General features: G+C 47.7%; 1 protein-coding gene across 1 annotated transcript; it reads left to right on the top strand.

Annotated features, from left to right (window-relative positions):
- Positions 1–347: 347 nt before the first annotated feature.
- Positions 348–22,961, top strand: Efcab12 (EF-hand calcium binding domain 12). Its single transcript, XM_035448636.1, has 9 exons — positions 348–2,073; positions 9,194–9,642; positions 10,664–10,849; positions 13,687–13,843; positions 16,882–17,078; positions 18,150–18,363; positions 19,285–19,441; positions 21,535–21,594; positions 22,538–22,961. The coding sequence occupies exons 1-9, from the start codon at positions 2,055–2,057 to the stop codon at positions 22,797–22,799; spliced, it is 1,701 nt and encodes a 566-aa protein (XP_035304527.1). The 5' UTR covers positions 348–2,054; the 3' UTR covers positions 22,800–22,961.
- Positions 22,962–24,091: the final 1,130 nt, after the last annotated feature.

The raw sequence follows: 24,091 nt of genomic DNA on the forward strand, positions 1-24,091 counted from the left end.
AAAGTCACTTGTTGCTAAGCCTTAGGACCTGAATCCCATCCCCAGAACCAGCTCCTGTTGGTTGACCTCTGACCGTCACTTGGACTCACACAAACATATTACATAAATATATTTTTTTAAATATTTCATTTATTTATTATGCATACAACATTGTGCTTCCATGTATATCTATACACCAGAAGAGGGCACCAGGTCTCATAACAGATGGTTGTGAGCCACCATGTGGATGCTGGGAATTGAACTCAGGACCTCCAGAAGAGCGGTCGGTGCTCTCAACCTCTGAGCCATCTCTCCTGCCCTACATACATATATTTTTTTTAAAAATTTTATGATATGGTCTGGAGAGAGATAGCTCAATGGTTTTGTAGCTTGCTGCTCTTCCAGAGGATCTAGTTCAGTTTTCAGCACCCTTATCGGTAGCTCACAACTGCCTTTCACAACAGCTCCTAGGGCTCTGACACCCTCCTCTGGCTTCATTGGGTGGGTACCTTAACACATGTGGCATCTATGTGCATATACATTTTTAAAAAATATAAAAATTAAGTCCTAATTACTAAACTATTTTAAGATGTAATCTGAAAATTAAATTATACCTCTCCCTCCTCAAGGCAAATATCCACTCAAAATGCAAAATATTGCATCCTATTTTTCATTAACAAAATATTTTCTAATATATCCAGTAACAAAGGTTCACCTATGCCAATCATGTTGATACACTACTATAATCCTAACACTTGGGAGTCTGGCCAAGATCATGGTAAAGTTCAAGGCCAGCCTGGACCACATTGTAGTTTCTAGGACAACTTGGGCTACATGGGGAGACCCAGTCTCAGAAAAAAACCTTAAAGATCCATCCGTGGCACACACAGTAAGAAAAGAAACAGATGGGCATTGTGGAGCGTACATAAAATCCCAGCACTTGGGATGCTGAGGCAGGAGGACTGCTGGAAATTCCAGGCACCCTAGCTTATGTGAATGTGAGAGCAGCCTTGGCTATACATCAAAATCCTGTGTCAAAAAATATAAACTGAACTTGTTAGACTAAATAAAACTATGTCTGGAGAAATGGCTGGTTGTCCTGTTTAATGGAATTCTTTGGTTTTTGGAGAAAGGGTATGTCTATGTAGCCTTGATTGTCCTGGAACTAGCTCTGTAGACCAGACTGATCTTGAACTCAGAGATCTCCTGCCTGTGTCTCCTGTGTGCTGGGATTTAAGGTGTGTGCCACCACAGTCCATCCCTGTTTAATGGAATTCTTCAGATTTGATGTACAAATAGGTTTCACATTGTATGTTAGGTAATTAATAAAAATATTTTTATTAAAAAGGAAGGTTCCTTTGGCATCGAATGTTCTTGGGCACTTACACTGGCTCTTAGGAACTTTGGATTTGACCTTAGCATCACTGTGAGGATGTGAACATCTGTCTGCCTGTGGCTCCTTTGCAACTCATTCCCTCAACCATGATTCTTTGTGAAATCTCATCTCCTCTCCCAGTTAAGCTCGGGACCTTTTGATGTTAGTACCATTTCCATGACAGGTGGTGTAGTGTCGTGGTTCTAACCTCAAAGTATTTGCCTTAGAAATCACCAAATGGTTTAGTTTGAAAATTAAATCAAATGAAGGCAAAGTAAACCAACTGTCAGGAGGCCATTTGTTGTGGGATAGCATGTGCACAGACAGATGTGTTATGATGCAGGCTAATTGATTTTCCCCTCTGGTGAACAAGTGGCAGCTGTTAAAGAGAGATGCTAGGGCTGGAGAGATGACTCAGTGGTTACAGTAGCCAGTTTCGGTTCCCAGCATCTCCAGGGAAGCTGTTACCCTCCTCTGGCACCAGGCACATGGGTAGTATGCATACATACATGAAAATAATAAGTACACATAATGTAAAGAGAGATGCAGTTTGACCTCCCTGTCCACTTCACAATAACCCATCACATTTTACAGACATCACAGCAGCGCACACAAGTGCAGAGCCCTGTGCTGGAGAGAGGCAAAAAGATGAAAAGGCCCTGTGGAGTCCTCCTAGGACGAGAGAACAGTGCAAATAGTAATGGAAGACAGCAAAAGGCGTAAGTGTGAGGGTGGACACCCAGGCACAAGCAGCTCAGAGTACAGAGAAATCTGGGCCACAGAGAAAGTTCTCTAGCATCAGCTAAGGGGGTACGGCTGCAGAGCAAGGCCCCCTCCCCTGTCACCTCGGAAGGGAGCTCTGCCTGGCTGGCCCCTGGGGTTCCAGGCCTGCCTCTTCCCTTTCAGCAGATAAAAATCACTGGGCCTCCACACCTTTCCTCATATCTCAATAGGATCCTGTTGCCTAGTTCTCACAGTTTTGTATTTAAATGACATGACTTCCTCGGGTTGTAGAGGGTTAGGAAGATGTTATGTCTAGTGAAGGCGGTCCCCAGCACAGAGAACTTGTTCAAATGTTGATCTTTGTTTTTTGACATAAAGCTTAGAAATGATTGTTTTAGGGTCAGAGATGTAATTAAAGAGTTGTGTTTGCCTGGCATGCATAAGGCCTAGGGCTCAGTGCCCAGCAGCAAAATAACTTTGTTATTTGAGACAGGATCTCTCTGTGTACACCAGGTTGGCCTCCAACTCACAGAGATCTTCCTGTGTGCCACCACACCTGGCCACTTAAAGAAAAATTTTAATTTCAATTCAAATTGAATTAAGTAGTTTTTGTTTTGTTTTTAGCACATCTGCAGTGCTGTGCAGTCACTGTCACTAGCTAATTTCAGGACATTCCCATCACCCAACAGGTTCTAGTTACCAGTTAATCCCCACCCCACCCCCATCGCTGTCACCAGGAGCGGAACTAACTGTGTGTCTGTAGACTTGCCTGTTGTGGTCACCGTATAAATAGAACCCTACAGTGTGAGGCCTCTGAATCTGGCTCCTTTCGTTAGCTGGAGTCCTCCATGTAGCACGTGTCAGTACTTCACGTGTCTTTGCATGCACACCCCATTTTTCACCCGTTGGTGGACATTTCAAAGGGTTATTATTAGGACTGGTTCCCAGTCTGTTTCTGATTTTGATTTTTAAAGATAGGTTCTTACTGTGTATCTCGGGCTGGCTTGGGACTCATCATGTAACACAAGCTGGCCTCAAACTTCTGTCTGTGCTCCTACTTGTCTGAGCAGTGGGATATAAGCTAAGCGTGTGCCACCATAACTGTGATGCACCCAGTTAAAGTACCAAATACATCTTTAACTGACTAGGGTTCTCACAGCCCAAGGGAATGTAGCACATTTTTTTTGAATGAGAAAAATGAAGATGGGGACATCTGCCAGGAAACAACAAAATAGGGGGATTTTCACTTCATTTTCAGAAGCCACAGGAAGGTGTCTGTGGCCTCCTTATAGGAGGGGCCAGCCTGGGTCTAAGTCGGACACACCCAGCTTCCTGGTTTTCTTCCAGCACGTGGGAGCGCTCAGCCAATCAGATCAAAGCATCTTTGTTATGGCAACGGGGCTTTCTCGCTCGCTCAGCAACTTTTGCTACCTAATGCAACACTTGGAAGTTAATTTGCATCAAACGTCTAAGCCTGGTGTCTGCTCTACAGCGCCATCTACAGGAATTTGCTGGCTCCCAGCGGCAGGGCCATTGGGGGAGGGCCAGGGTAGGCTGGAAACCACATTGTGCGGTCTCAGTTCTGCGAGAAGGGTTGCCAGGAGTTTCAGGAGGTCACAAACTCTTCCAGGGTTCCCATGCCCGGACTTAGCTTGAGGAGCAGGCTGAATCCCCTGGCTTGGAATTAGAGCCCAAGCTCTTGTGCCTGGGACCCTGAATACTTCTGGGTTGGGCAACAATGCATCCTATATTGAAGAAGAGATCTGGAGAAGTCGACTGTCCATGCCCAGTAGAGTTTTCGACAAAGGACTGCAATTTGAAAGGTGAAGGACACAGACAGACGAATGGAGATGTGGAACCAGCAGACCTGCAGACCGGAGCCCTCCACATGTCTCCTTCCCACCCATCTAATGTTTCAGAGAGTAATGCCGATTTCCCTGGCCACCCTTCCCCAGAACCCAGCAAGAATTGGTCAAAAACCCTGACCAAATACACCAGGAGGCCAAAGGGGGGGGGGATTAGTCGGGTGGCATTCCAGTTGACATGCACAGACTTTGGTAAATGAGGGTACTTCTCATGGAGATGGTTAGATGGTACTGGAACCAGGGTACACATTAAATCTTAGTTGGTGGACACCTGAGACTCTGTAAAGTATTGGAGTGAGATGTTTGCAGAGCAGCTAGATTCGTGGCAGTGCTGGGATGGGGGTCCTCAGCACAGAGATAGGTAGGGGGAAACCACTGTCCCATGTAAAGTGTGGATGCTTAGGAATGAACAGGACAACAGGAACCTAGGATGGAGGCAGAAAGGGAGGCAGCAGCTGAGCAGTGTGGATCATAAAAGGACAATGAGTGTGTTTTCTAAGACCAGCAGGTGCTCCGGGGAAACACATTTGGGTCAGTGAATGGAGTCTTTTCCAGAACTTGGGGTCCACCATTGAAGGTCTTTGTGTCCCTGGGAATGGACAAACAAAACCAAAGTGACAGCCATTGACGTCAGAGAGCACACTTGTCCTGGGCAGGAGCTGGAACTCAGTTCCTCCCTTTCCAATTCCACCATCTCTTCTAATGCCAAGATGGCAGCCTTAGCCTGTCACTGCAAGAGACCACCTCCTGTGGATGGTCACAGCCCTGAAGGGCACTAGAAAGAAGTGCCATGAAGAATGGGTGGTGGGCAGGCCACTGGTGGCTAGGATGATCCCTGTTGTTTTAGTCGCTCACTGTTCTATTGCCCAGAAGAGACACAGCTCTTCAAGGCAGCTCTTATGAAAGGCAGCATTCAGTGAAGGCTGGCTTACAGTTTCAGAGGCTTAATCCATTATCATGGCCAGTCAGCATGGTGGCATGCCGCCATGGTGCTGGAAAAGTAGTTGAGAGCTACACCCTGATCCACAAGCAGGGAGAGAGACTGGACCTGGTGTGGACTTAAAACCTCAATGCCACCCAGCAGTGGTGGTGCATAACTTTAATCCCAGCCCTCCCTCAGGAGGCAGAGGCAGGCGGATCTCTATAAATTCGAGGTCAACCTGATCTACAGAGCTAGTTCCAGGTCTGGTAGAGCCACACAAAGAAACCCTGTCTCAAAACAAAAACCCCAAAGCCCACCTCCAGTGACACATTCCCTCCAACAAGACCACACCTCCTAATCTTTCAAACAGTTCTACTTCCTGATGACTAAGTATTCAAACATGTGAGCCTGTGAGGGCCATTCTTATTCAAACCAGCACACTCTTCTGTGAACCACAGGATGGAAAGCCTCAAGGAACACCATTCCCTTTAGAGCACACAGCAACTGGGTAAATGGAACCCCAGGGCCAGGCAGAGAGACATGACTGAGCAGAAAGGACAAATGTAGACAATGGGACAAGGAGGGTAAGAAATCACAAGGGAGAATAGGGGTAAAGAGCTTTAGGTCATGGCAGGAGGTATGTTAACTCCAGGGGCACTAAGGAACCAGCCTTGGTGCTGAAAGCCTGTCATCCCAGCATTTGGAAAGCAGGGCATCCTGGTCTACTTGATGAGACCCTGGCTCAAACCATGCTGTGTGATGAGACTGCATGTGGGGGCTGCCGGGAACCCAGGGGAGTGGGAAAGGAGCTGGGAAGACAAAAGTTAAGTTAGAAATACTTAGGTAAAGGAGGTGGGGCAGTATGTGTGTGAACTGGGCTTCCTGTGCAGTGAGCTAGTCGGAACTGTTGGTACAAATACAGGCAAGGGGCCAGTGAGATTGCACTGTGTCCAATCCAGTCCCTGGCACAAACCATTTAGAAATGAAAGTCTTGAGATAGGAGATCAAGTGACAGCTGGGTCATAGCAAATAGTGGAAGAGCTGGCTCTGCAGGATTGAAAGATGTCTCTGTAGTTTAGAGCACTTGCTCTTGCAGAGGACCCAAGTTCAGTTCCCAGCTCCCACATGGAGGCTCACAACTAGTTATAACTCCAGTTCCAAGAATTCCAATACCTTCTGGCCTCTGTTGGCTCTGCACACATGTGGTGCACATACATACATTCACACAAAACATTCATACACATGTTAAAAAGAAATCCTAAAACAAAGAACTCGTCTGTGGGGCTAATTAAGCTCTTTTAGTAATCAACCCAGGGACTTTGGACCTCTTTGGGCCTCTGTCACTATCTGAAAAATGTGGCCAGTCATAGCACCAACCCCATGTCTACATTTTCATTCATAAACTGTTTAATGAGTTCCCATTACATGGAAGCAGAGAATCAGACACAGACAAGGTCATGGTCCTCATGGAACTGTTTACTAGAAAAACAACCAAGGAATACACCATGAGCCTCAAACAGCAAGGCCCCCCTTAAGCAGTTATTAAATGAACTGAGCTTAATGGAATTGTGGAGACGTACTGCAAGCTGGAGAGGCCATGCTCCAGGCTCAACTGGAGACTTTTTAAGCAGTGTCCAACCATGTGAGGGCCACCAATGTGCAGCTCTGAGTGCATGCAATTGTGTCTTAGCTTTTCTGTTGCTGTGATAAACACCATGATCAAAAACAACATGGGAAGGAAAAGGTGTATTTTACTTTAGTTTATAGACCATCACCCAGGGGTGTCATGGCAGGAGCTGATACAGATGCCATAGAGGAGTGATGCTTATTGGCTTGCTCCTTATAGCTTGCTCAACCTGCTTTTTTTTTTTTTACTTTTTTTTCCAAAGTCTCTTTTTCTTTTTTAAAGATTTTATTTATTTATTATGTATATAACATTCTGCTTCCATGTATATCTGCACACCAGAAGAGGGCACCAGATCTCATAACGGATGGATGTGAGCCACCATGTGATTGCTGGGAATTGAACTCAGGATCTCTGGAAGAGCAGTTGGTGCTCTTAACCTCTGAGTCATCTTCTCCAGCCCCTCAACCTGCTTTATTATAGCACCTAAGATCACCAGCCTAGGGGTGGTACTATCCACAGTGAGCTGGGACCTCGCACATCAATCATTAATCAAGAAAATGCACCAAAGACTTCCCCACAGGCCAAGTTCTAGAAAAGCATATGACAGAAGGCAGGTTAGTTGTGCAGCAGTTCAGCCAGTCCTTACTTGGGAGGAGGGTGACTTTGTCCCTAGGATGCCTAACTGTCTCCATTAACAACTGCACAGAGGGTCTGCTATAGCTTTTATATATATGGGTGTTCTGCCTGTGTGTGTGTCTGTGAACAATGTGTGTATGGTACTCTTAGAGGCCAGAGAAGGGTGACAGACCCTCTAGAACTGGAGTTACAGATGGCTGTGTACTACCATGTGGGTGCTAGGAACTGAACCCAGGTCCTCTGAAAGGGCAGCCAGTGCTCTTAACCACTGAGCCATCTCTCCAACCTCTCTCTCTCTCTCTCTCTATATATATATATATATATATATATATGTGGTGTGTGTGTGTGTGTGTGTGTGTGTGTGTGTGTGTGTATTTCAGCAGGTAGAGGACAGCTTGTGCCATGGTACAGGTGTGGTCAAAGGACAATTTGTGGGAGTCTGTTCTCTCCTTCTACCCTGTGCGTTCCAGGGATTGAACACGGTTGTCCAGCTTGGCAGCAGGCACCTTTATCCACTCACCTGCCCACCATGTCATTACAAGTTGGGGACTGAGGAATGTAAGTGGCACAGAGTACTTCTCCAGCAAGCACCAGGCCCTGGGTTCATGTCTTACCATCATGAAGAAGAGAACTTGCATGTAATGAACGTAGATGTGCGTGTATATATATGTGTACATATAGATACATATATAGCAGTACACTTATGTACAAAGCAATGCTAATAAACACCTACATTGCCTGATAAATTAGGTATCCATTATCCCCATCTCTTTTTTTTGGGGGGGGGTTCAAGACAGGGTTTCTCTGTGGCTTTGGAGGCTGTCCTGGAACTAGCTCTTGTACCAGTCTGCTCTTGAACTCACAGAGATCCGCCTGCCTCTGCCTCCCGAGCGCTGGGATAAAGGTGTGTCCTGCCACTGCCGCCACCACTACCCGGCCCCCATTATCCCCATCTTAAAGAAGAGAGTGAGGGGCTGGAGAGATGGCTCAGAGGTTAAGAGCTCTGACTGCTCTTCCAGAGGACCTGGGTTCAATTTCCAGCACCCACATGGCAGCTCACAACTGTCTGTAACTACAGTTCCAGGGGATCTGATACCTTCACACCAATGCACATAAAATAAAGTTAAATATAAAAGAGAGAGTGAGTGAGACAGATTGAGCAGGAAGCTGGCCAGCACTGACCCAGGCTCTCTGGATCAGAGCCTTTGCTCCCACCAGAGGGCGCTGTGGTGCCGCTGTGGTGCCTAGGATGGTCAGACAGGGTCGGAGCACATGCAGAATGTAGCGGGAGTTGGATACTGTGGGAAACCCTTGGCTTTGTGCCTTCTGTTGGCATGCAGATCACATTAGCTTGGCATGCAGATCACATTAGCTTGAGGGAGCAAAAATTAATACAAGTTTAAAAACTTAGGCCCTGAAAAGGGAACTTCTAATGATAAGGGAAAATTTAACTCCTTAAATCAGGAGTGCCATGGCTAGCACCTGATCCCCTGCTCTCAGAGAAGGGGAGGTAACTGTCCACCACTCCTGTTAACATTCCTTGGATAATTGCTGGTCATAAAGATCCCCCAGCCCAGGGGATAACTGACAGACCCTGTGACCTTATAACCCTGCAAGCCCATGCCCTATCTTATCCCATTTAAATGTATCTCACTTAAAATATATGGCTACTGCTTTACTCTGTACTTTGTATGACCTTAAGTAACCATGGAAACTCTGAAATTTATGGCCTTCAACCTTATGGTCTGCCCCTTTAAAAGCTTCTCTTTTTGGCTGGTTGGCATTTCATTTGCCCGACATGCAGTGAGATTCTTGCTGGCCAGCTTGAAATAAAAAGAAACCTTTTGCTTTTACATCAGTGTCGACTCCTTGGGTTAGTCTCTGGGCTCCAAGAACCTGACACAACATGCTAACATCCTTTTCTTCACCATCATGATGCAGGGATGAGAGCCAGGCAGGGACCAGGCACTGTGATACACAGCCAGGCCAGGCAACATTTTCCCTTCCCTGGCTTCTGTTATTCATCTTCCAAAAAGGAACTCACTTTGTAACCCTCTTCTTCCAAGGGACCTTCCCATCTTACACCTGGATGGATGATGACATGGATGAAGCCCCCAGCCAAGGACCTGTCTTCAATCCTGAGCTGGTCACTGCCCACTGCTTCAGGCAGTTCAAGAAAGACTTCCACCTGCCACGGTGCCGCAGGCGAATCATCATTGTGCCTGGGACAAAGGACCAGGTGCCAGCCCACCCCACGTTGCCCCCTAAAGCTCCCCCTCCACCCATTCCTACCTACAAAACTCTAGACTTTACAGACATCCAAGAGCAACCAGTGGACAGGAAGGTCTGGCTGAGCCAGAGGGCAAAGCTCCGGAGGCAGCTGGAGTCACTTGGTGATGTCAAGACCTGGCTAGAGAATAAGCCTCACATAACACCATCAGAGGCCAAGGTTCTGTTGATGATTCGCCAAGAGCAAATAGCCCGCAGAGCTACCTACATTACAGGGAAACCCAAGGTGAGAAACCCTGATGGCCAGAAGATGCTGAAGGCTTTAGGGATCTGTTGCCATTTTGTTTCCTTGGATTAGACAGGACAAGGTAGTTTGCCCCCCTTTTTTTTTCCAGAGGAGCAAAAGCAATTCCCCAAAGGAAGGTGTATGAGTTATCTATTGCTGCATAACAAATGCCCCAGAGGGACTTAAACAAATCCTTATTATTGCATACAGCTGTGTCTGTGACTCAGGAATCTAGCAGTCAACTAGCTGGGAGGCTTTGTCTCCATATCATGAGACTGTGACCCAAGGACAGCCTCTGACTTGACCAGTGCAGGAAGACAGACTGCCTTCCAAGCTTGTTCAAACAGCTATTGACGAGAGGTTTTATTGCCTTCCTCAGGGACCTCCCAGAGGCTGCAGACAAGTTCTCACAATAAGAAGGCTAGGTGCCCCCAGCGTGAGCCTTCCAGAACAGAGAGGGAGGAGGAAGTCATAGTGCTATTATGCCCTAGGCTCTGGTCTTGATGGTCTACAAGGTCAGAATGAGCCCGCTGAGGACTGCCTGCACCATGGGGATGGAAAAGGAATTCCATCTTGGCAAGGAGACAGTCTGAGAACACATAGATGAGTTTTAAAAGCACCCCAGCTGGGCACACTAGCAGTCAGTCTTAAATGTGAACACCTGTCTGCTGGTAGGGACAGGTGCTAACCAGTGCTTGTGGGCTAGTTTGGGGATCACAGCTGTGAGGTAAGGGTGAGGAGGACTACCACGTGGTGATGGCATCACCTAACTTGGAGTCGTGATTTGTACCCTGAGAATCGAAGTTCAGTCACCCATCCTCATAAGTCAACTAAAGCAGCCAAATTATTGATAATAAAGAACAGATAAAGATTTATTTAATGTAAAGAGGGACAAAGACATACAATCCATCCTCCCCTCCAGTCCCTCTTTGGGTTCTGAAGTGAGATTAAAGTTTAACTAGAGGGCTAGGGATATGCACATCTAAGCAGTTCAATCATCTGCCACACTCTCCTCTTCCAGGTTAAGGCTCCCAGACAGGTCCGTCGACCTCTACCCATGCTGCTACTGCCCAAGCCTTCTGCCTTGGCGGACTTGTACTCCTACCTGCGTAGCCAAAAGATCAGGATTCTGGATTTATTTAGCAAGGTGGACCGGGGTGAGAACCAGCGAATTTCCAGGGAGGAATTTATCATGGCTCTGAAGACAGTTAAGTACAAGCTTCTCCACTGGGCCTGGGGTGTACCCTACCTCTGGAGGCTCTGGGGTTCTCAGACACATGGGTTTACACTACCAACCTCATACTTGCAGAGCCACACTGGAAAACATGGCACAACCCACAGTCAGATCACAGCCTTAAAACCACCTCTGCACCAGGCTAACCTGGAGAGATGGCTCAGTTTCCAGCACCCACATGGCAGCTAACAACCAACCACCTGTAATTCCACTTCCAGAGGATCCGATGCCCTCTTCTGGCTTCCACGGGCACTGCATGCACACAGTGCACAAATAGACAGAAGTGCAAGTAAACCATCCATATGCACACACAAGACAAACAACAAAACCTTCCACCATGCACTGGGGTGCAGCTCAGTGGTAGAACCTGTGTTTAGCATGCACAAGGCCTATCATTGCATCACTAGTGTCAAGCAAAAGCCAATGCCATATCTGATGCTAGAGAGATGGCTCAGTGGTTAAAGCACTCGTTGTTCTTCCAGAGGACAGAATTCAATTCCAAACACCCACATCAGGTGGCCACAACCACCTGTAACTCTAGGACCCACTTCTTATACTTTCGCTCTTCAGGGTGGGTCTTTCCACTATAATTAAGCTAAATCAAGACAATACCCCAGAGGTATGCCAGAAGCCACCTTAATCTAAGTAACCCTTCTCAAGTGCTGATATTAAAGGTGTATGTCACCACTGGCCATCCCCCAGTGTTTCCTTTTGAATATAGTGTCTGTGTGTGTCTGTGTGAGAACAGGTGCACATTTGTGCTGGTGCCTGCAGAAGCCAAAAGAGGGCATCAGATCCTTGGAGCTGAAGTTTCAGATGGTTGTGAGCAGCCAGATGTTGGTACTAGGAACCTAACCCAAGTCCTCTTCAAGAGCAGCACACATGCTTAACTGCTGAGCTATTTCTCTAGGTGCCCATCAGTCTCTCCAGCTGGGGCTAGAACTCAGCACCTTGCATAGACTAGCAAACTCACTACTACTGAATGAACTATATACCCTGACCTACAGTTTCAAATAACCAATTTTCAAACATTTTTATGAAATATAATTACATGGCTGGGCATTGGTGGTGCACGCCTTTAATCCCAGCACTTGGGAGGCAGAGGCAGGTGGATCTCTGTGAGTTCGAGGCCAGTCTGGTCGCCAGAGCGAGTGCCAGGATAGGCTCCAAAGCTGCACAGAGAAACCCTGTCTCGAAAAACCAAAAAAAAAAAAAAAGAGAGAGAGAGAGAGAGAGAGAGAGAGAGAAGGAAAGAAAGAAAAGAAAGAAAGAAATATGAACAACATCCAAAACATTTTTTAAAAGTAAATGTCTTCAAATACCAAAAAAACATAGTTTAAATATTAAATCTTGGGCCAGGAGATATGGATTAGCAGTTTAAGATCATTTGCTGCTCTTGCAGAGGACCATGGTTTGGTTCCTAGTCCCAACACCTACACAACAGTTCACAATCAGTAACTCCAGTTCCAGGGTATCTGATACTCTCGTTGGACCTCTTCAGACACTAGGCATGCATATATGGTGCACTTACATACATATAGGCAAAACATAAATACATAAAATATTTTTTTTCTGAGACAGGGCTTCTTTGTAATAGCCCTGGCTGTTCTGGAACTCTGTAGCCCAGGCTGGCCTCAAACTTACAGAGATCCTCCTCTCTGCCTCCTGAGTGCCGGGATTAAATGTGTGAGCCACCACTCCGGGCTAATCTTTTTTAAATGTTTAAATATGAAGCCCTTTAGCACCAGGACAGTTCTGAGCTGGACCAAGTGTCAGGGCCCAAAAATTATTGATTATAGTAAAGTACTGGGGTCTGCTCCATTTCCAGGAGCCTGAATCTCCCATTGTCTCAGGGACAGTTCAAAATGACTGTTGTCTAAAGGGAATGAAAAGACAATTATACTCACAATTATGTTTCCTTTCAAACTTTCCTTTCTGAACATTGAATGTTTCTAGGAAACACTGTGTACCTCCAAAGTTGTCTGTTGTCCTTTGTGGTAGTCAGGGTTCTCTAGAGAAACAAATCTGCATGTATGGTGTCTATTAGAGCAGCTTACAGATTATGGTCTGACTATTCCAACAGTCTCCTGATGGAAGGTTCAAGAACCCAGTGTTTGTTCAATCCACAAGGCTCGGTGTCACAGCTGGGCTTCAGTATGTGCCAGAATCCCAAAGGAAGAAGTAGGCTCTAATGCCAGACTTGCCAGTTAGAGCAAGGGCAAGCAGGCAAAAAGAGAGCTAGCTTCCATCTTCCATGTCCTTTATATAGGTTGCCAGCAGAAGGTGTGGCCCAGATTAAAGGTGGATCTTCCCACCTTAAAAGGTCTGTGGTATAATCTTTCCACTTCAAATGATTTAGTTAAGAAAAATCCCTCACAGGCATACCCAGCCACTTGGGGTTTAGTTAATTCCAGATGTAGTCAAGTTGACAACCAAGAATAGCCATCACATCCTTAAAAGAAAAAGGTGTATAGATTTCTGATACTTCCGTTGGGGCAGGCATACTTGTTCCTCAGGGAGAATGGTGGATGTATGACTTTCTTCCTATCCAGTATGTTAATCAACTGAAAAAGACTTCGTAAAGATGGAAGCTTATCTGGCTTGGGTTTTGAAGGAGGGATAGGAGTTTTTCAGGCAGAAATAGGAAACTGCCTGTGCAAAAGCAAGGTGTGAAAAATTTCAGAGTACATTTGGGGATCTGGCAAGGGCTCTGTACTCCTGTGGCAGCAAGGAGTTGGAGGGTTGAGCAGGTTGGCCAAGCCTATCGGTTAGGATGAGGTAGGCCTCAGGAAGCTCTTGTACCTCCTCAGATTGGAGTTCCTCTGAAGAACCTGGAGCTGGAGGACATAATCATCTACCTGGGCACTCTCGGGAACCAGAACGCCATCACCACCGACGCCCTGACCAACACCTACAAGCAGTGGTTACTGGCCCAGCAGAGAAGCACCGTGTCCACTGCCAGGGAGTGTGCGTGCCTTCTCTGCTCAGAGCCAGGCTGGCTCTCCCCTTTACATCCTCAAGTAGCACCCTCCTTCTCTGGCTTGCTATAGGTTTGCCAAGCTCTGGAGTTTGCAGACACAAAGGTCAACGGGGAAGAAGATACTTTCTCAAGGGCCCAGTTGCCCTCTTGTCTATTCAAAGATGAGTTCAGCTTCTGTCCTTAGAGGAACATAAATGATTAGTTTAAAACAAAACTGAGGACTGGGAATGTAGAGCAGTTGGCAGAATGCTTGTCTAACATGTCCAAAGCCCTAGATTCCATCCCCAGCACTGCAGATACCAGGCATGGTGGCTCGCACCTACAATTATCGCACTCAGGGTAGAGGTGGGAGGGTCAGAAGTTCAAGGTCATCTTTGGCTGTGTAGAAAGTTTGAGGTCAGTGTGGGATACAGGAGACTTATCTGAAAAAGAAAAGAAAATGAAAGAAAACAAAAGGGAAAGGTTAACTGAATTAGCTTGCTCACAAACTGAATGAAGACTGAAGGAAGCTGGTTTGGGCTTTCTGTTTTCATGGATGTTTTAAGTAGGGATGCTGTACATGTCACATGTGCTCATGGTTTACATCTGCCCCAAAGCAGCAGAAGACAAACTAGAAAGGACTCTCTAATGTGTGGGCTATGAATTTACAGCCCCTATCTGTTTGTTTTGGGACAGGGTCTCTCTACATAGCTCTGGCTGTCCTGGAACTCACTTTGTAGACCAGATTGGTCTCACACTCACAGAGATCTGCCTGTTTCTGCCTCTCAAGTGCCAGGATACAGGTGTATGCCACCATGCCTGGTTTCTAGGAGGTGCTGGTGTTGAACTCAGGGCTCTGAGCACTAGACAAGTACTCTACCGATAGATCAGTGCCCCTCAGCCCCTCTTATTTTAAGTTTATTATTATTTGGCGGGGAGGGAGGGGACCACAGACAACAGCAACGCTCCTTATCCCAGAACCCAGCCCCCTTTCAAATAAAGCACATCCTCATTTATTTAAGTTGAATGGGTCCCCCTTTGCCCCTCTCCACCATGCTGGTAGGAAATTAACTTCAGACACATTTTAGGGAGGGGGAGTTCTGTCCCTTTGAAATGAAATGAAGCCACGAGGAAGCAGTTGGAGGGTCTTCCTTGCAGGGGTGCCAAGTTGAAGCAGGGTTTCTAGAGTTGGGCTGAATAGCCACACCAAGGGCATGTCGTGTCTCCCTGATGTGGTGCCCTTAGGTGCAAGTGCCCCAGTTCTGGCTCTCAGACTTCCTGTCTGAGGCAGTCCTGTGGACACACTGACCCTCAACTCCACCCTCACTCCCAGGAGGGTCCCTGACCCATCAGAACCCAGGAAACCCAAGCACCCTCATAGTTTCGATGGCCCAGGGCCAGCACCACTTCTGGGTGGTACTTTCTCCACTGTGCTCCTCCCAGAGTCTTATGAATGCCCAGAGCTGCTGGGATCTCACAGCTGGCTGGAGTCACTACAGCACAGTGCTCAGCAATACTAGCTATAGTCAAAGGATTTCAATACGGGAGTGGGGGAGGTGGGTGGTGTGGTGGTGGTGGTGGTGGTGCACACACACCTTTAATCCCAGCACTTGGGAGGCAGAGGCAGGTGGATTTCTGTGAGTTTGAAGCCAGCCTGGTCTACAGAGTGAGTTCCAGGACAGCCAAAGCTGTTATACAGAGAAATCCTGTCTCGAAAAAAAAATTTTTTTTTCAACATACACACATCTCTCCCACCCCACTTAAAAAAACAAAACAAAGCCCCATCTTGACTTGAAGGCAGGCATCATTTATCTGTTGACTGATGCTATTTCAGCATGGTCAGAACTCCTTGCTCCTGGAAGGTGGCAGTGGATAAGACAGGTGGACTTGGGAGAGAGTCTCTCAGTTTGTCTAAAGGAACAAGCTTCTGGGCACCTGGACTCAGAGAAGAGGAGGAGCCTGCATCTCCAGGGCACCATGTGGGCTGGTCATATTTGCATGACACTGTTTATCCTGGCTGTCTGGAGGGTAGGGTTGCTATGCATGGTTTCCATGGAGGAAGCAAATGTCCAGAGAGGTTGAGCTTCTTGTATGGAGTGTCAGGAGGAGGGAAGCCAAGATTTCACCTCAGCATGAGGCTGCCACCAGGACCATGGCAGGGTGACAGAGTCCTTTCATTGGTCCCTGTTTTGGAAGTATCTCTCAAATTCTAGGCCACTTGTAGGAACTGGGAAACCGCAGTGGAATAGCCCAAGCCCTGGTGCCATCAGCTCACACATGGTAAGGTGATGTCCACAGAAATGGATGCCTTGGAGACAACTGGAGGGTGTACCAGGGTGGCAGGCAGGCAAAGCCCCTGAGCCATAGCTGTTGCTCTGACCCCTGAGTGACTGGTGCACAGCCAGTCTGCAAAGGGCATCCAAGGCAGGTGGAACTGCCAAGGTCAAGGGCCTGAGGCAGGAAAAACATTTAGGGTACAGGAGATGAGAACGGCATGGATAAGGGGTAACTACAGGATGAGGGATGGCAGCTGAAACAGATTCCCACAGGTCCTTGTGGTCCAGGGAAAGGAGTCTGTTTTTAGAATGTGTTCCCTGGGGAGCCAGGATTTTGAGTTGATATTGGTTACAGTCTTTGCTTGTTGGCTTTGGTTTTGGTTTGTGTCACAGTCCTAGTTGTCCTAGAACTCACTTTGTAAACCAGGCTGGCCTTGAACTCTCAGAGATCTGCCTGCCTCTGCCTCCAGAGTGCTGAGAGTAAAGGCATGCACCACCATGCCTGGCTGCTGTTTTATAAGGGTTCTGTTTGCCACTTGGTGGGAACAAGGTGACAGAGAATGAAGAAGGAGCAGGGAAGGGATATGGGATATGCAGATAGGGGACTTCATAGCAATGGAGGGGACAAATTCACAGTGCCCCTCAGATGGGCACTGGCTGGACGTATGGGAAGGGGGCAGAAAACCATGTTGGCATCTGCTCAATGGCATCAGGTTGAGATCCACAGCTGAGCATCCTCCTAGCCCTTCCATCTTTCCTTCCAATTTTAGATTACAAATTGGCCACAAAGAAAGCTTCCCTGAAACATACCCCACAAAAGCAGCAGGCTGGCCCAGCCCGGCAGCCTTACAAGATGGACCTGCTGACAGTGCCTGAGGTTGATACAAAGAAGGAGGCGCGGCCCATGACAGAAGAAGACATGGAGGAGGTGGGCAAGCGGTACCGAGAGAGGCGGAGGCAATACAAGGTACCTCTTTAGCATAGGCTTGGGAACTGGGCAGGTCAGGGTTCAAGACTTGGCACTGACACCTGCTAGTTGGGGAGCCCTTGGGAAGGTCCCACTTCCCCTCAGCCCTTGTCATCTGTGTAGTAGGCAGCTGAGTGTGGTGAAACACCCCAATAATCCCAGTACCTAGGAGATCTAGTCACAGGATTATAAGTTTGAGACCAGCCTGGGCTACATAGAAAGATCTTGTCTTTTAAGAAAAAGAAAAAAGGGGCTGGAGAGATGGCTCAGAGGTTAAGAGCACCGAGTGCTCTTCCAGAGGTCCTGAGTTCAATTCCTAGCAACCACATGGTGGCTCACAACCATCTGTAATGAGATCTGGTGCCCTCTGCTGATGTGCAGATATATATGGAAGCAGAATGTTGTATACATAATAAATAAATAAAATCTTTAAAAAAAAAAAAGAAAAAGAAAAAAATCCAAATGGGATACACGCCTTTAATCCCAGTACTGGGTAGGCAGAGGTGGGCAGATCTTTGTGAGTTTGAGGCCAGCCTGGCCTACACAGTGAGTTCCAGGCCATCTAGAGCTACATATTGAGATTCTGTATCAAAAACAAAAACAAAAGAAAGAGAGAGAAAAGAAAAAAGAAAAAGAAAAGAAACAAAAGAGAAGGAAAAGGCAGCCAGTGACAGTGGATGACACTTCTCAGCCCCTCTGCCCTGGCTATGTGACGTCCACCTCAGGATTACACACAAGTGGCTAACCCTGATTTAGAGTCCCCTGCAGCCATTTTTCAGCAGGACTCTTCTGAGACACTTACTGCTACTGTGCCTTTACTGATGCTAGAACCACATGGGCTCACTCGGTATGAGGCTCTATTCCCAGGACTCAGGTGCCAAGTGCTCAGAGCCCTGAGGGGTAACCTTGACCTCTTAGTTGCTGCCTTTGGAACCTGAACTGCAGTCTCACTATTCACTGTTCTTTATGGGGGGGCCTCTCCCAGGGAGGTGTGGGAGGTGCCATGCTGCCTTCCAGCTGTTATGAATGTCACGAAGACACAAGATAGAGCAGCCTCTGTTCTCCCTGCAGCTCTGTCTCCCCTCCATCCAATACATGGAGCGCTGCCGCCTGGTTCGATCTGGGAAGAAGCCCTTTGATGATCACTGCCTACCGTCCACCATTTCTGGGGAAATGGAGGAGCTGCTTAACAAGGCCCGCAGGGATGTCTTCCTGGTCTACCTGCAGTGCTGGGAACTCTGCCAGACCTATGGTATCCCACTGACTGAGGACATCCTCATGAGAGGTAGGGGCTTGCTTCAAAGGAGAGCCTGGGGCCTGAGCCACAACTAACGTGGAGTTGGCCTGACACTGGCTTCCCCATACATGTGCCCAGCCAAGCCCACAATGGCCTTTGGTGGGAACACTGAGAAGGAGGAGGGAAGGCAGAGACAGCCTGACTGCTAGGTGGGACTCCGAGAGCACAGGCTCTGAGACACATGGGCTCCTTATGGTGAGATGGGGGGAGGGCTGGATTCTGGAGCTCTGCCTCCACACACTTGTACCCACTTACCCACAGGCACCCATATGAACATGTAGACACACACACACACACACACACACACACACACACACACACACACACACACCTGTAAGACAAATTCAAAACAGGGCTGGATGGGTGGTGGTGGCACACATCATTTATCCCAACACTCGGGAGACAGAGGCAAGTGGATCTCTGAGAGTTTGAGGCCAGCCTGGTCTACATGAGCGAGTTACAGGACAGTCTCCAAAGCCACACAGAAACCCTGTCTTGAAAGAAAAAAAAAATTACCAAAGTAGTTCCAAGGTCTGAGAATGGAGCTCAGTGATAGATTGTATTAAACATACACACATATACACACCCAAACACATACACACATTCAAATACACTCACACACACTCACACTCAAACACACACACCACACACGTTCATGCAAGCACACATACATATAAATGGGCCTAATTAACCCATGAAGTTAGCCGCATGCCTGTGGAGGGAGCAGACGCCACGGGGCTGGCTTCTGGCTGTGCGTGTGCACTTTACTACTCTGCTCACCAAGCCATCCTGATAGCTCAGAAAAAATACTCTTTTAAATAGAAGTCTAATGTTTTTCAATTGTTCCCATGTGACCCTAAAGTAGGCAACTTTGGCTAATGGACCTGCTGTCTTTCTTGCTGCCCACAGCACTACTGTATCCAGGAGACAGGATCATTTCTCTGAGAAAAGAAGTCCGCCCGATCCGGCAGCCTGGAGGCTATTACACAGATGAGAATATTCTCCATAGCCTGACTGGATTCGGGATCCAGGGCTTCCACAAGCTTGGGATGAAGACGACAGACAAGCTGAGTTTCAGGCTGTCCTGTCAGCTGCAGGAGCTAGGACACTGGCATGCATGGGGGTGTCATGTTATACCAGTCTCTGTTCCCCTTCTTAATTAGTCACTTCCAACTAGCCAGTCCCAAAGATCACCCTTAGTGCATGTCTTCAGGTCACACAGCTACTCTCCTGACCACAGGCTTATACAATCAGAAGGCCAGTGGAAAAGATTCCAAGGGGTGTTCTCTTACCCTGCAGCACAAGCTGGGGGACTCTGCAAAGGACAGGGACTAATTCCTTCCCTGTGTAGCCCTTGGGAAAACAAAATGCTGCCCTGACCCTTAGACTAGCCTGAGTCCTCTGAAAGTAACCCTCCTTTAAGTGACCCAAAGTCAAGTCCCCTTCACTCCCACCACATGTGCACCAAGCAGGAGGCAACACTGTGTCTAACACTAGTAGTGACTGCAGAAGAGAGGATGACAGATGGGGTGGAGTGGCAGAATGCCTGGGGACAGGCTTCAGTGCCACAGAGTGACCATCAGACAGGCTGTCAATAGCCTCACTGTACCCTAAGCCTCAGCATCTTCACGTATAAAGTGGATTTGGCACTCCTATCATACACCGAGAGGGTTAGACAAGGGCCACCGTGAGGCTGATGCTTTATGCTGCGCTTGTCCTGGTGTTTTTGAATACGGTTGCAGTCTAGGCCCACAGCAGTTGTAGCCTGAGGGTGACCCAGGCTGGTAGTAGCTTAGAGGGCCTCTGAGATGTGCCTTCTAACCTGTGGCTGGCTGTCACCAATTCTTAAGCCATGAATACAGGAAGTGGGCAGCTGCCCAGGAAAGAGAATTTTGCTTGTTTGGCCAGCCACAGGTGTAAAAGATAAAGGGGGAAGGGGGGCACGTGCAGCTGGAGATATGACTCAGCAGTTAAGAGCACTGGATGCTCTTCCAGAGGTCCCGAGTTCAATTCCCAGCAATCACATAGTGGCTCACAACTATCTATAGTCGGGATCTGATGCCCTCTTCTGGAATAAAGGAGTACATGCAGATAGAGCACTCATATATAAAAAATAAACCTATTTTTGTTTTTGGAGACAGGGTTTCTCTCTGTAGCTTTGGAGCCTGTCCTGGAACTAACTCTGTAGACCAGGCTGGCTTCAAACTCTCCTGCCCAAGTGCTGGGGTTAAAGGCGTGCGCCACTACCACCAGGCAATAAATAAAATCTTAAAACAGACAGCGAGGGGGGGGGGTGGTCCCTAACTAAAGGAGGGACATTGACTCTCTTTCACCACTAGAGACTACTAGATTGTAACAATCCTGAGGTCAGGCTTTAGGGGTAGAGAGTATACAAGGCCCAGAGTTCAATCCTTTATGTTAGAAGAAAAAAAACCCCAGAGATTCTGAAGCCAGATGTGGGCTTGGAAAGGAATCAGTGATCAGTCAGTGATGCCTGCTGGGCTATTTTTTGTTGTTTGTTTGTTTGTTTTTTGAGACAGGGTTTCTCTGTATTGCTTTGGAGCCTGTCCTGGAATGCATTCTGTAGACCAGGCTGGCCTTGAACTCACAAGAGATCCACCTGGCTCTGCCTCCCGAGTGCTGGGATTAAAGGTGTGCGCCACCACCGACTGGCATGGAAGGTGATTCTTTACCATGCTTGTCCCACAGAACTTGGCTTCTAGAAGCGGGGAGTGGGAATTAGGCTTCAGCATCTACCGATTGCTGATCACATCAACTATTTTGGAGGCCTCCCTCCCACAGACAAAGAAAGCCAAAGTTCTCCTCCTTCCACCTATCTGGTTAAACGCATTGGTGTATGGAGACATGGCTAGGGCCTCACCACAAAGAACGATGTTCAGCACTCTGGTCTGAGACCCAGAAATGCACCCGTTAATGGGCCCCACCTGCTCCCCAAAGTCTACTGTTTTCTTTTCAAGGTAAGGTTTCTCTGTGTAGCCCTAGTTGTCCTGGAACTCACTCTGGAGACCAGGAAGCCTCAAACTCAGAGATCTGCCTGCCTCTGCCTCCCCAGTGCTGGGATTAAAGGTATGTGTGCCATCACTGCCCAGCTCCTGGAGTTTCTCTCTCCTAACAATGCCTCTTTCTATTCCCTGCTAGGAAAACTGAATCAAAGAAATTCAAGAAAATGCACTTCCAGGAGTTCGAGCAGTTTACTAGGTTTGTAGTGGTCTTGTGTGTCTGTTGGAGGGCAGGGGTGAAGATAAGAGAGCTGGCCTCCCCTCCAACCAGAGGTAGCTCTGGGACCCATGCACATTGGACAAGATCCTAGGGCTGGTGTGGGGCTCTAGACCCAGAGCCTAAGCGGCAGCAGAAGAACATTCAGAGTGCCAGGCATGGCCGCTCCGGGGCCTCCTATGAGTGAACTCATCTGAGGTGTTACCAACACGCCTGAGTTGCTCTGCACATTCCAATTATAGGAGAGGACAATGACACACAGTCGAGAAACTGAACCCAGGGAGGCTGACTCCTAAGGCTAGATTCCAGACGTGATATCCAAATGCTTCCAGATGGGGCTGGGTGTGGCTTAGCAGCTGGGCACTAGCCTAGAGCATGTGAGACCCTGATTTCTATACCCAACACTGCACAGGTAAGGTGTGGGGTTGGGGGGAAGGAAGTTACTCTAGACCAGCAGTTTTCATCTTGTGGGTTGTGACCCCTTAGAAGGTTGAACGACTCTTTCACAGGGGTCTCCTAAGAACATCGGGAAACACCTATTTACATTACGATTCATAAGAGTGGCAAAATTACAGTTATGAATAGTAGCATGGAAAATAACTTTATGATTGGAGGTCACTACAGCATGAGGGACTATATTAAAGGTTTGCAGTGTTAGGAAGGTTGAGACACACTGTTCTAGGGCAAGGACAGCACACATCTAAGTTTGGGTCTAAGAAGCAGTGACTGGGGCCTGAACTTAGCCACTCATTCACTGTGTGGCCTTGGTCTCTAGACCTCTGCGTCCTTACTGTCGAGGGGACTTGAGGTGTGTAGTGCTTTCATGATTTGGAGAGCATGGTCACAGCTCATGTGATCTGCTGAGAAGGAGCCCTGCCTGGTCTCTCTGCCACAGCAACCTGACCTGTGTCTTTTCCTTTTGCAGGAAGCTGAAGGCCAAGAGGCTTGGTAGTCCCTCACGTACACACCCCAATTACTTCTGGCCTGGTCACCTTCTGGATAAGCTGCGGCTCTTTCTGCCCACTGTGGCCAAGGACAACAGCCTGGCAATCTTCAGCCGTGTGGAACACAAGCGCCTCGCCTGCCCTTCCGTTACCCATCACTCTAAGGAGTGGTGGCCCATGAAAGACTGGGCATACATGGTATATGGCAATTACGATGCAAACAAGGTGTACTCCATCAACTAGGGTGACCGGGGGCCCACAGCTGCAGACACAAGATACCAAAGAGCCATGCAAAAGAAACATTCCCAGGGATAGTCTAGAGCCGTGTCCCCTGATGCCAGTGTCCAGGGCTGGGAGTGTGCATGTGCTTGCTACCCTGTGATGACCTCTGCCCTTTTGAAATAAACCAGGTTATAACTGAGCTGTAACATAGTGGATGTCATTTCCTGCTTAAAGACTGGGAAACTTGAAGATGTGAGTGTGTAAGACACAGGTTCCCCAAGACACCTTTCACCCTGGGACATTAGTGCCCACAGGGATGCAACAGAGTGTCCACTGCAAAATTAGGTAGCAGCATTTTTATCTCCCCATCAGATTGGGGACCCCAATCCCTGTGGGTTCTCAAAAATCAGAGCCACACTCTCTGTATGGCCTTCCCTGATTCACTTTCCCTTTGTGAAATGTACCCTGCAAGCTGCCATTAGCCGTGCACTTCCACGCTCCACATACCACTGGATTCCATGTAGCCTGTTAGAAAAGCAGTCCTGGGGAAGAGAGGGCAAGACACAGGCACAGGAGGGCTCCAGGCCTACCCTTCTGCATGCTAGCCAGCCATCTCAGGCAAGACGCTTTACTTTCTGGGTCTCTACTCCCCTTTACAGGCAGTACCTCAAGGTGAGTTGTCAGCACTCCTGCCCTCATCCCATCCCATCTCACTTCCTGTTGGGGCAAAACATCCAGTTTAGCATCTGTCCCCATCTCCTGGAATCACTGTCAAGATCACCAGTGATGTCTGCTGTGTTCGAGTTGTAGAATCAAGATTGTTTAATTTTTTTGGTAAGATTTATTCTTCCAGACAGTGGTTGCACTTGCCTTTAATCCCAGCATTTAGGAGGCAGAGATAAGACAGATCTCTGAGTTCAAGGCCAGCCTGGTCTACAGAGTGAGTTCCAGGGCAGCCAGGGCTACACAGACAAACCCTGTTTTTAAAAACAGAAACAACAAAAAAGATGTATTCTATGTGCTTGAGTGTTTTGACTGCATTGCATGCATGTGTATGGGCCACATGCATGTAGTGCCCACAGAAAAGCACATTGGATCTCCTAGGATTGAAGTTACAAGTTTGTGAGACAACATGTGGGTGCTGGGAACTAAACCTGTGTCCTCTACAAGAGCAGCAAGTGCTCTTAACCACTGAGCCATCTCTCCAGCCTTTGGTTTGATTTTATATCCTCCTAAAATTAGATTTTTCATAATGATCTGACAAACAAAAGCTAAGCAAAATAGACCAGGGCAATTTTAAAGTGAGGCAGATG

Source organism: Cricetulus griseus, chromosome 8 (genome assembly GCF_003668045.3).
Source record: "Cricetulus griseus strain 17A/GY chromosome 8, alternate assembly CriGri-PICRH-1.0, whole genome shotgun sequence".
Taxonomy (NCBI): Eukaryota; Metazoa; Chordata; class Mammalia; order Rodentia; family Cricetidae; genus Cricetulus; species Cricetulus griseus.

Coding starts and splice junctions, on each gene's coding strand:
- Efcab12 (XM_035448636.1), top strand. Junction 13,844..16,881: donor CGTGTCCACTGCCAGGGAGT/GTGCGTGCCTTC, acceptor TTCCAATTTTAG/ATTACAAATTGGCCACAAAG. Junction 21,595..22,537: donor GAGTTCGAGCAGTTTACTAG/GTTTGTAGTGGT, acceptor TTCCTTTTGCAG/GAAGCTGAAGGCCAAGAGGC.